A 12961-nucleotide genomic window follows, 5' to 3' on the forward strand; every position below is an offset into this window, starting at 1 on the left:
ACATAGATGAGGTGGTCATTACAAAAGTCATGTCAAACACTTATTATTGCACATAGTACATGCAACTTATTATGCATATTATTAAGAAATGTATTTAATTTTATTTAGGCTTGCCATATGAATGGGGTTGAATACTTATTGACTCAGAAGAAATTTCAGCTTGTCATTTTTTAGTTTTTTTGTAAACAAAAGTGTGTAGTAGGCCAGTGACCAAACAATCTAAATTTAAACCATTTTAAAGGCTGTAACACAAAAAAATGTTGTATTCAAGGGAGTGTGAATACTTCTGAAGGCACTATAAACACAGAAAACAATCAAAATGGTATTTAAGGCATCTTCCGTTGTCTACGTCTTTTCATGCCACTTGGTTGTGAAGTAATGAAGAGAGTATTAGTATTGGTATATTAGTAATATTAGTATTAGTATATTAGTATTAGTATATTAGTCATATTAGTATTAGTCATATTAGTATATTAGGTATAGTAGTATTAGTATATTAGTAGTATTAGTATATTAGTAGTATTAGTATATTAGTAGTATTAGTGTATTAGTAGTATTAGTAATATTAGTGTATTAGTATATTAGTTATAGTAGTATTAGTATATTATTAGTATTAGTATATTAGTAGTATTAGTATAGTATTAGTATATTAGTAGTATTAGTAATATTAGTGTATTAGTATATTAGTTATAGTAGTATTAGTATATTATTAGTAGTATTAGTAGTATTAGTAATATTAGTAGTATTAGTAATATTAGTGTATTAGTATATTAGTAGTATTAGTAATATTAGTGTATTAGTATATTAGTAATATTTGTAGTATTAGTGTATTAGTAGTATTAGTAGTATTAGTAATATTAGTAATATTAGTAGTATTAGTAGTATTAGTAGTATTAGTAATATTAGTATTAGTAACAGTATTATCTGTTTCTTTTTTCTACTGGCTGTCCCGTCCTGTGGTCCAGGCGAACGGAGGAGTTACCCAGAAGAGAGAGGAGGCGGCCCCACGTCGTCCCACCCTCCTCCCCCACCGGCTGCTCCTCCTTCCAGGATCGAGAAGAAACCGGAGACCAAGAACGTGGAGGATCTTCTCAAACTACCAGGCCGAGACACTCGTCCAGAAAGGGTGCAAATAATGAGTCAATTTTCTTCTTCCCGATTGGCTGATCCCTCCTAATGACCCGGTTGGACATGACTCCCAACAGGTTCATCAGGAGGGTTCAGCCAGTGACGTTGGAAGTCCTCCCCAGTTGACTACATTAAAATGGTGGAAGCCCTCAATGGCGGTGTCCATGCTAATGTTGTTTTGGCCACTAAAGGCACCTGTCATTCTCTGTTTGAAACCCCCGCCCACCTTGCCGTGTAGCACCGCCCACCTTGCCATGTAGCACCGCCCACCTTGCCGTGTAGCACCGCCCACCTTGACGTGTAGCACCGCCCACCTTGCCGTATAGTGTGTCCCCTTACTTAATTCACCAACTTCCTTATTCAATTCAATACAACTTTATTTACACTTCATTCACTTATTTTCTCATTCAATTTAATACATCTTTTCAAGATTAATTTAGGATTAAGTGTCTTGCTTATGGCCACATCGACTGATTTTTCACCTTGTCAGCTCGGGGATTTGAACCCCCAAAAATGTTTTTGGTTACTAGCCCAATGCTCTTAACCGCTAGGCTACCTGTCCCTCTCAGGGACAAATAAGTAATGTGTTGCCAGGATAATAACATCCTCAACCCGTTAGGCCAATACAAGTACAACATGAGTACACACACATCACATATCCCCCAGTATATTCCCAGATAATTGTCTGCTGCATGAGTGAGTTCCATAACGTCTAAAATGGTGTTTTCTCAGATCGTCATCATAATGAGAGGCCTACCAGGAAGTGGTAAAAGTCATGTGGCCAAGCTGATACGGGTGAGTAGAACCTAAAGTTACCATCGTCTTGAGCTTTGTTTTGTCTGTTGTGGTAGTGTTGATTCATCTGGGATTAAATGGTATTTCCTGTCACGCGTTTCCTGTTGACCAGTAGCACAACTGGAAGAGTATTGCTCTAAATCAGTGGTTCCCAACCTTTTTTGGGGGTTGGTTCTGTACCCCTAAAACAGTTTGACCTGCCTGAAGTACCACCTCATGCGCGTGCGACCGGCGTGATTCCTAAATGATGTGTCGCCCATGTCATCGATCCTACGGCACACCGTTATTTGACCAACAGTCTTCAGTGCATCAGACTTATAAATCATAGGGTTGCCAGGACGAGCTAAAAAAGTTTGACCAATGAACACTCAAAACCTACCCATATAAGGCCTGAAAACTAGCCCAAGGTTGTTTTTTTTTCACAGTAAGAGACGAGTTTCCATATTTAGACAATAAACCCTTTTTTCATAAAGTTATAGAGCCAATTTTAAGAAGGAATATCATAGTAACTTGTAATGACGTTGGAAGATCTGGTTTTCCACCAAAATAGTAATTATTCAGAGCTATGACATGACTTAATAAAGGAATTTAAAATGTGGCAAGTGAAAAGATCATTCATCCTGATTAAACTCGCCAGATCATTTTACATCAATGGATGTCGATTTAAATCATTTTATTGCTATGATTAAGCAATAAGACACAACGGGGTATGGTACAGTGCCTTGCGAAAGTATTCGGCCCCCTTGAACTTTGCAACCTTTTGCCACATTTCAGGCTTCAAACATAAAGATATAAAACTGTATTTTTTTGTGAAGAATCAAAAACAAGTGGGACACAATCATGAAGTGGAATGACATTTATTGGATATTTCCAAAAATTTTAACAAATCAAAAACTGAAAAATTGGGCGTGCAAGATTATTCAGCCCCTTTACTTTCAGTGCAGCAAACTCTCTCCAGAAGTTCAGTGAGGATTACTTGCTTTTTATTACTGCATTGTCGGAACTAGAAGCACAAGCATTTCGCTACACTCGCATTAACATCTGCTAACCATGTGTATGTGACAAATAAAATTTGATTTGATTTGATTTGAGGATCTCTGAATGATCCAATGTTGACCTAAATGACAAATGATGATAAATACAATCCACCTGTGTGTAATCAAGTCTCCGTATAAATGCACCTGCACTGTGATAGTCTCAGAGGTCCGTTAAAAGCGCAGAGAGCATCATGAAGAACAAGGAACACACCAGGCAGGTCCGAGATACTGTTGTGAATAAGTTTAAAGCCGGATTTGGATACAAAAAGATTTCCCAAGCTTTAAACATCCCAAGGAGCACTGTGCAAGTGATAATATTGAAATGGAATGAGTATCAGACCACTGCAAATCTACCAAGACCTGGCCGTCCCTCTAAACTTTCAGCTCATACAAGGAGAAGACTGATCAGAGATGCAGCCAAGAGGCCCATGATCACTCTGGATGAACTGCAGAGATCTACAGCTGAGGTGGGAGACTCTGTCCATAGGACAACAATCAGTCGTATATTGCACAAATCTGGCCTTTATGGAAGAGTGGCAAGAAGAAAGCCATTTCTTAAAGATATCCATAAAAAGTGTTGTTTAAAGTTTGCCACAAGCCACCTGGGAGACACACCAAACATGTGGTGCTCTGGTCAGATGAAACCAAAATTGAACTTTTTGGCAACAATGCAAAACGTTATGTTTGGCGTAAAAGCAACACAGCTCATCACCCTGAACACAACATCCCCACTGTCAAACATGGTGGTGGCAGCATCATGGTTTGGGCCTGCTTTTCTTCAGCAGGGACAGGGAAGATGGTTAAAATTGATGGGAAGATGGATGGAGCCAAATACAGGACCATTCTGGAAGAAAACCTGATGGAGTCTGCAAAAGACCTGAGACTGGGACGGAGATTTGTCTTCCAACAAGACAATGATCCAAAACATAAAGCAAAATCTACAATGGAATGGTTCAAAAATAAACATATCCAGGTGTTAGAATGGCCAAGTCAAAGTCCAGACCTGAATCCAATCGAGAATCTGTGGAAAGAACTGAAAACTGCTGTTCACAAATGTTCTCCATCCAACCTCACTGAGCTCGAGCTGTTTTGCAAGGAGGAATGGGAAAAAATGTCAGTCTCTCGATGTGCAAAACTGATAGAGACATACCCCAAGCGACTTACAGCTGTAATCGCAGCAAAAGGTGGCGCTACAAAGTATTAACTTAAGGGGGCTGAATAATTTTGCACGCCCAATTTTTCAGTTTTTGATTTGTTAAAAAAGTTTGAAATATCCAATAAATGTCGTTCCACTTGATGATTGTGTCCCACTTGTTGTTGATTCTTCACAAAAAAATACAGTTTTATATCTTTATGTTTGAAGCCTGAAATGTGGCAAAAGGTCGCAAAGTTCAAGGGGGCCGAATACTTTCGCAAGGCACTGTATATGACCAATATACCACGGCTAAGGGCTGTTGACCATGACGCAACACGGAGTGCCTGGATACAGCTGTTAGCTGTGGTATATTGGTCATATACCACAAACCCCTGAGGTGCCTTATTGCTGTTATAAACTGGTTACCAACGTAATTAGAAAAGTAAACACATATATATCTTTTCTTTCATACCAGTGGTATATTGGTCTGATATACCACGGCTTTCAGCCAATCAGCATTTAGGGCTCGAACCAGGTTTATAATCGTAAATCCCGACAGGAAGAGTTTCAGTGATGAAAGTTGGACAGAGGATCTCAATCTCTGAGCAAGAAACACTTGGACGAGCTTAAACAATTTTCTAGCGATTGTGCCGTTACGATGTGCCAGATGTTAAGACTACAAACAATTATAAATTGCTTATTTGTGAGATTGACTTGTCATTTCAGACTAAAATCTGGATTTGTGATTGTAGTTCAACTTTGCCATGGTTTGCGTAGATAAAGGCAGGTAGCTGATTGGCCTACAGCTCATTTCATATAGTCTACAATAGCCTAGAAATATTGTAGGTAAGATGTGAACTAAATGATTTAGCAGTTTAGTTCAAATTAAATAAAAATGTTATTGGTAATGTGTTCCTAGCTCCAACAGTGCAGTAATATCTAACAATTCACAACAATAGTGTGCACAAATCTAAAGTAAAAGAATATAAATAAGAAATATAAATATTGGGACGAGCAATGTCAGAGTGGCATTGACTAGAATACAGTATATACATATGAGATGAGTAAAGCAGTATGTAAACATTATTAAAGTGACTAGTGTTCCATTATTAAAGTCTAACATGAAAAGCAAGGCAATTTTTGAGGTAAGAAGTGCTCGTTTCCCAATGGCCTGTTGGAATAGGCTACTCAGGATAGGGTCATCATTTCAATCGCTGAATTTCAATATTAATTAAAACCTGTTATGGCTGCGATCCCCGTACAGGGACCAACATCAGGGGAAATTTCAGAGTGACAACTAAAAATACAATTTCGTAACATTAAACATTCTTGAAATGCAAGTGTCTTACACCCTTCAAAAGATTAGAATCTTGGTAATCAAACTACGTTTTCCAATTTAAAATAGCTATTACAGAGAACAAATCCCATGCTTTTGTTTGAGAAGAGCAATCAACAACAGAAACATTTTCCGCCATGACAGTTTGCTAACCTCCCCTGTTACTGGTAATGGTAAGAGGCTGTTTTGATCGTGTGATATTTGACCATCTGTAACTTTCTCACTCATCATTATTTATATTCTATTCTTATTTACAATAAAAGTGACTCCCAAAATGACACACTACATTATTTAACATTTAATTTATATTGGGTACAAAATCATCTGAAACAACCAATCAACATTTAACTGTAAATGCATCCAACACGTTTGTTATAACACATTACGTGCTATGTATATGGGACCAAATACTACACTTTTTACTACTATACATATAAAAACGTATTTCGGAGTGTCAATAATTTTGACCCCTACCTTTTTTTGAGGAAAACAATTACTACTAGTTAAACAAAATGTATTTCTCTGAGCATTTGTATTCGTATAATATAATTTACCAAAAAATGTTTTTGAGCTCACTATTTGAATTATTTTATACAGTCACTATTACTACATTTTTTTGTCAAGGGTGTCAATAATTTCAGACGCCACTGTCCATAGCCTCGTTTGATTGTCCTTATCTCGCGAGCTTATGAGATCCTATCCTCGCAGCAGTCAGGATAACAAATACTAGCCCAATGTTTTTTTTTCTTCACAGTAAGAGACAAGTTTCCATATTTAGACAATAAACCCTTTTTCCATAAAGTTATAGAGCCAATTGTAAGAAGGAATATCATAGTAACTTGTAATGACGTTGGAAGAAAAATCTGGTTATCCGTCAAAATAGTAATTATTCAGAGCTATGCAATGACTTAATAAAGGAATTTAAAATGTGGCAAGTGAAAAGATCATTCATCCTGATTAAACTCGCCAGATCATTTTACATCAATGGATGTCGATTTAAATCATTTTATTGCTATGGTTAAGCAATAAGACACAACGGGGTATGGTATATGACCAATATACCACGGCTAAGGGCTGTTGACCATGACGCAACACTGAGTGCCTGGATAAGGCTGTTAGCTGTGGTATATTGACCATGACGCAACACTGAGTGCCTGGATAAGGCTGTTAGCTGTGGTATATTGACCATGACGCAACACTGAGTGCCTGGATAAGGCTGTTAGCTGTGGTATATTGACCATGACGCAACACTGAGTGCCTGGATAAGGCTGTTAGCTGTGGTATATTGACCATGACGCAACACTGAGTGCCTGGATAAGGCTGTTAGCTGTGGTATATTGACCATGACGCAACACTGAGTGCCTGGATACAGCTGTTAGCTGTGGTATATTGACCATGACGCAACACGGAGTGCCTGGATACAGCTCGTTTGATTGTCCTTATCTCGCGAGCTTACGAGATCCTCGCAGCAGTCAGGATAACAAATACCTGCCCTTCATTGTAAACAAACATTGATTTCAATTTCCACAAACCCACCGTAGTCATCTTCATCTTCTGCCCAAAACATGTCACTTCCTGAAACTTCTCTCACTGAAATACCTTGTCGTCGTTACTAGCTCATAGCAGCTTTATTGAAAAAAGTTTGACTTACTGTGATGTATGGTTGTCCCACCTAGCTAGCTTAAATTGAATGCACTAACTGTAAATCTCTCTGGATAAGAACATCTGCTAAATGACTAAAATGTTAAATGTTTTTGCGCGGGTTAAGGACAAGGAGGTGGAGTGTGGAGGGGCTCCACCCAGAGTGCTGGGGTTAGACGACTACTTCATGACGGAGGTGGAGAAGATGGAGAAGGACCAAGATACAGGGAAACGAGTCAAACTTAAGGTCTGTCCTTTCTGCTTTCCCTCTGACCTACTCACTTAATCCGTTCTGTTCCTATATGAAGACATTTTAATCCTCTCTGTTCCTATGTGGAGACATTTTAATCCTCTCTGTTCCTATGTGAAGACATTTTAATCCTCTCTGTTCCTGTGTGGAGACATTTTAATCCTCTGTTCCTATGTGAAGACATTTTAATCCTCTCTGTTCCTATGTGGAGACATTTTAATCCTCTCTGTTCCTATGTGAAGACATTTTAATCCTCTCTGTTCCTGTGTGGAGACATTTTAATCCTCTGTTCCTATGTGAAGACATTTTAATCCTCTCTGTTCCTATGTGGAGACATTTTAATCCTCTCTGTTCCTATGTGAAGACATTGTAATCCTCTCTGTTCCTATGTGAAGACATTGTAATCCTCTCTGTTCCTGTGTGGAGACATTTTAATCCTCTCTGAAGACATTTTAATCCCCTCTGTTCCTACTGTATGTTGAGTTCCTGTATCTCTTATAGAATGTTAGATGAAATGTATTGAAGAGTTCCTGCACCAAAAATATAAACCGTACCGTCACTCAAAATGAGTTCCGGCACCTATTTCAGTCCTAGCCAATCACTATAGAGCACCACTACTATCTAGTTTAGTCAGATACTATCGTTCTGTAGATAGATGACTGTAGGCCTAAAAGGCTACATTTACACAGGCAGCCTAATTCTGATATTTTTCCACTAATTGATCTTTTGACAATTCAGATCGTCTCTTTTCCCAATAATTGGGCTGACGATCAGATTTGGGCTGCCTGTGTAAATGCAGCCAAAGAAGGCCTAAAGACACCTACGCATGTATTACATAATGGCTCACTGAAGCTACATTTGCTCAATGTAGTTTACACAGGCTTTGCCAGGTGATTTTATTTATTTGTTATTTTTATGTAATTTTCCTTTATTTACATGTAATGTAATATCAATTCCTAACATTTTCCTTTTGTCAGTGTCTGGAATACGAGTACGAAGCGGAGATGGAAGACACGTACAGGAACAGCATGCTAAAAACATTCAGGAAGACCCTAGACGACGGCTTCTTCCCCTTCATCATCATCGACGCTATCAATGACAGGGTTAAATACTTTGATCAGTTCTGGAGTGCTGCCAAGACTAAAGGCTTCGAGGTGAGTTGACGTTTGTTTTCATATCTCGAAATATCAAAAGAGATGTAAACCTACCTACCAATTTGCAAACTAGCATACCGTTTAGAATACATGCCCAAGCCTCCTGAGTGGCACAGCGGTCTAAGGCATCGCAGTGCTGAGGCGCCACTATAGCCTCTGGTTCAGGAGACCAATGGGGCCGCGCACAATTGGGCCAACGTTATCCGGGAATAGGGGAGGGTTTGACCGGCCAGGATGTCCTTGTCTCATCGTGCTCTAGCGACTCCTTGTGGCGGGCCCGGGCGCCTGCAAGCTGACACTGGTCGTCAGTTGGACGGTGTTTCCTCCAACATTTTGGTGTGGCTGGCTTCCGGGGTTAAACGAGCAGAGTGTCAAGAAGCAGTGCGGTTTGGCGGGACACGTGGCTCTCGACTTTCGCCTCTCCCGAGTTCGTAGGGGAGTTTCAGCGGTGAGACAAGATCGTAACTACCAATTGGATATCACGAAATTGGGGAGAAAAAGGGGGGGATAAATAAATTCAAATCAAATGACTTCATTTTAAGTAGTGTCCTAGTGTTGATATTAGAACAGATATTGTATTTTCATGTCGACAATCTACACAAATACTCTTGTCAAAGTGACGAAAAATTCACATTTCTTTAAAGATTAATAGAAATTAAATTACTAAAATATAGTCGTTGCAAAGTTTTCAGCTCCTAAGTCTCTAAGAGGGTTTGCACACCTGGATTGTACAATATTTCTTTAAAATTCTTCAAGCTCTGTCAAGATGTTGGGGATCATGGCTAGGACAGCAATTTTCATGTCTTGCCATAGATTTTCAAGAAGATTTAAGTCAAAAACTGTAACTCGGTCACTCAGGAACATTCACTGTCTTGGTAAGAAACTCCCGTGTAGATTTGGTCTTGTGTTTTAAGTTATTGTCCTGCTGAAAGGTGAATTAGTCTCCCAGTGACTGGTGTAAAGCAGACTGAAGCAGGTTTTTCGTCTAGGATTTTGCCTGTGCTTAACTCCATCCTGTTTCTTTTTATCCTGAAAACCCTCCGTTTTTTCCGATGACAAGTATACCCACACCATGGTGCAGCCAACATCATGCTTGAAAATAAGGAGAAAATCAGTGATGTGTTGTTGGATTCGCCCCAAACTTAAGGCTTTGCATTTAGGCCTAAAAGTTTAGTTTTTTTGCAGTGTTACTTTAATGCCTTGTTGCAAACAGGATGCATGTTTTGGAATATTTTTTATTCTATATATTTGTGTTCTTTTCACTCTTGTCATTATTGTGGAGTCACTACAATGTTATTTATATCCATCAGTGTTTTACCAGCACAGCCATTGAACTCTGTCGCTGGTTTAAAATCACCAATGGCCTCATGGTGATGTTCCTGAGCAGTTTAATTCCTGTCCTGCAGCTCAGTTTCGATGTGTCTGGGTGGTTTAATATATAAGAATGATTAACTTGACCATGCTTAAAGATATATTCAATATCTAATTTGTCACCCTTCTACCAATCACTGCCCTTTTGAGGTTTGTGAAAAATCTTGCTGGTCTTTTTAGTTGCAGCTGTGCTTGATATTGAATACTTGACTGAGGGACCGTACAGATGTATGTATGGGGGACAGAGAAAGGGTTAGTCATTCACTACTAGACTGAGGGACCTTACAGATGTATGTACGGGGGACAGAGGAAGGATTAGTCATTCACTACTAGACTGAGGGACCTTACAGATGTATGTACGGGGGACAGAGGAAGGATTAGTCATTCACTACTAGACTGAGGGACCTTACAGATGTATGTACGAGGGACAGAGGAAGGGTTAGTCATTCACCACTAGACTGAGGGACCGTACAGATGTATGTACGAGGGACAGAGGAAGGGTTAGTCATTCACCACTAGACTGAGGACCGTACAGATGTTTTATGGGTGACAGAGGAAGGGTTAGTCATTCACTACTAGACTGAGGGACCTTACAGATGTATGTATGGGGGACAGAGGAAGGGTTAGTCATTCAAAAATCATGGCAACTCCTATTTTTTTGACACAGTGAGTCCATGTAACTCGTTAAGCCAAATTTGATTCCTGGACTAATTTAGGCTTGCGTAACCAAAGGGGCCAAATACTTAAGCAACAACTATTTTTAGTTTGTTTCGTTGTTGTTTTTTATTTTGTTTTCAAATTATTATTTTTTAAATAAATAAAATACAATTAAATCCATTTTAATCCCACTTTGTAACACAATAAAATGTGAAGAAATCCAAGGGGGTCTGAATACTTTTGCAAGGCACTGTACATTATAAATGTGTAAATGTTTGTTTTCTTAGGTGTACTTGGCTGAAATCTCGGCAGACTATCAGACATGCGCTAAAAGAAACGCCCACGGCCGGAAGATGAGGGATATTCAAAAGGTACTGGGCATTCTTGCGTCAACAAGCGCAGAGCTCTCATTACATTTTCAATGGCATCAGGTGTCCTATTTCTCAAGGTATTGATAATGACAGTGATAGACCATACATGTTGTGTCTATTCATTTATCTGTACTATGTATACTTTTATTCAGTGTATATAACAGGGACAGTCCATAAGTGTGTGTATATATTCATTTTTCGGTTGTCTATATAGATGTCCAGTAACTGGGAGTCGTCACCACGTCACATGATGCGGCTGGATGTCCGTTCCCTGCTTCAGGATGCTGCTATTGAGGAGGTATGTCGTACGGAATCATCCATTTTTATTTTATCAATAAGTCGGACTAATGGTTTTCTATTAATGGAGACCTGATGAAATACTGCTAGGTTCTGGGTTCCTGTTTTTAAGAGTGAACCCTAGTCCTCTCTATGGCAGAGGACCAGGGAACAAGGTGGTACTACCTGTCGGTGCTATCCTCCGTGATTTTAGATGCACTTTATCCTCTTGTGTGGCTGTAATTGTGTTCTAGAATTCTAGAAGTGTTCTAGAAGCCATTTTAGCAGATGCTCTTTATCCAAAGCGACTTAGTCGGTGCGTACGTACATTTTACCCTGGCGTTTACAAGCGCAGTAATCTACCAACTGAGCTACAGGAGGACCCACACCAAATTCAATAGGAAACATTTTGTATTTGAAGGTTGAGATGGAAGACTTCAATCCTGATGATGAGACGCTGAAGAAGCCCAAGAAGAATAAGGAGGAGGAGGAAGAAGACGTTAAGGTAGGACCCAGTCAGCATGCCCTTATAGGTGGTGTTCAATGTTCCTAAACATGCCCTTACAGCTAATCTCCTGTAGGTTTTCACATCTTATCAACCAGCTAATTATTGGAATCAGGTGTGCTAGATTAGGGTTGAAGTGAAAACCTACAGGATGTTAGTTCTCCAGGAACAGGGTTGGAGAGCCCTGGTGTAAACCTACAGGACAGTAGCTCTCCAGGAACAGGGTTGGAGAGCCCTGGTATAAACCTACAGGACAGTAGCTCTCCAGGAACCGGTTTGGAGAGGCCTGCACCAGAAGCCTGTTAGTCCATTTGATATGGTCACACTCCATGTCGTTGCAGTGAACAGACATGCTAGGTAGTTTGCAGGTACAGTGGACAGACATGCTAGGTAGATTGCAGATACAGTGGACAGACATGCTAGGTAGTTTGCAGGTACAGTGGACAGACATGCTAGGTAGTTTGCAGGTACAGTGGACAGACATGCTAGGTAGTTTGCAGGTACAGTGGACAGACATGCTAGGTAGTTTGCAGGTACAGTGGACAGACATGCTAGGTAGATTGCAGGTACAGTGGACAGACATGCTAGGTAGTTTGCAGGTACAGTGGACAGACATGCTAGGTAGTTTGCAGGTACAGTGGACAGACATGCTAGGTAGTTTGCAGGTACAGTGGACAGACATGCTAGGTAGTTTGCAGGTACAGTGGACAGACATGCTAGGTAGTTTGCAGGTACAGTGGACAGACATGCTAGGTAGATTGCAGGTACAGTGGACAGACATGCTAGGTAGATTGCAGGTACAGTGGACAGACATGCTAGGTAGTTTGCAGGTACAGTGGACAGACATGCTAGGTAGATTGCAGGTACAGTGAACAGACATGCTAGGTAGTTTGCAGGTACAGTGGACAGACATGCTAGGTAGTTTGCAGGTACAGTGGACAGACATGCTAGGTAGTTTGCAGGTACAGTGGACAGACATGCTAGGTAGATTGCAGGTACAGTGAACAGATATGCTAGGTAGATTGCAGGTACAGTGAACAGACATGCTAGGTAGTTTGCAGGTACAGTGACTGACTTGATGACTTAAGCCCTTGGCTCTTAATTAAAGACCATGTCTCTGGTTTATTTTTATTTTTGTTGGTCTTGTTTGGTCGATTTTTAGTACTCTTTGTGTCCTGAGATTAATAATTTATATATTTATATATATATATATTTTTTATCTCAAAACATGAATGATAACTTTTACAGAAACTTTTGCCAAGTCGGACATCCTATACAATAATACATCATGTAACCAGAGGAAGA

At 39.7% G+C, this 12961-nt stretch overlaps 1 protein-coding gene across 1 annotated transcript in view; it reads left to right on the forward strand.

Moving 5' to 3' along the window:
- Positions 1 to 12961, forward strand: part of LOC112237191 (YLP motif-containing protein 1-like) — a 56397-nt gene that overhangs the window by 20991 nt on the left and 22445 nt on the right. The window contains exons 13-19 of the mRNA XM_042322002.1: positions 966 to 1126; positions 1861 to 1923; positions 7200 to 7319; positions 8300 to 8476; positions 10792 to 10875; positions 11090 to 11173; positions 11573 to 11656. Coding sequence (XP_042177936.1) covers positions 966 to 1126; positions 1861 to 1923; positions 7200 to 7319; positions 8300 to 8476; positions 10792 to 10875; positions 11090 to 11173; positions 11573 to 11656 — 773 coding nt within the window. The remainder of the gene's footprint in view (positions 1 to 965; positions 1127 to 1860; positions 1924 to 7199; positions 7320 to 8299; positions 8477 to 10791; positions 10876 to 11089; positions 11174 to 11572; positions 11657 to 12961) is intronic.

Source organism: Oncorhynchus tshawytscha, linkage group LG05 (assembly GCF_018296145.1).
Source record: "Oncorhynchus tshawytscha isolate Ot180627B linkage group LG05, Otsh_v2.0, whole genome shotgun sequence".
Classification (NCBI taxonomy): domain Eukaryota; kingdom Metazoa; phylum Chordata; class Actinopteri; order Salmoniformes; family Salmonidae; genus Oncorhynchus; species Oncorhynchus tshawytscha.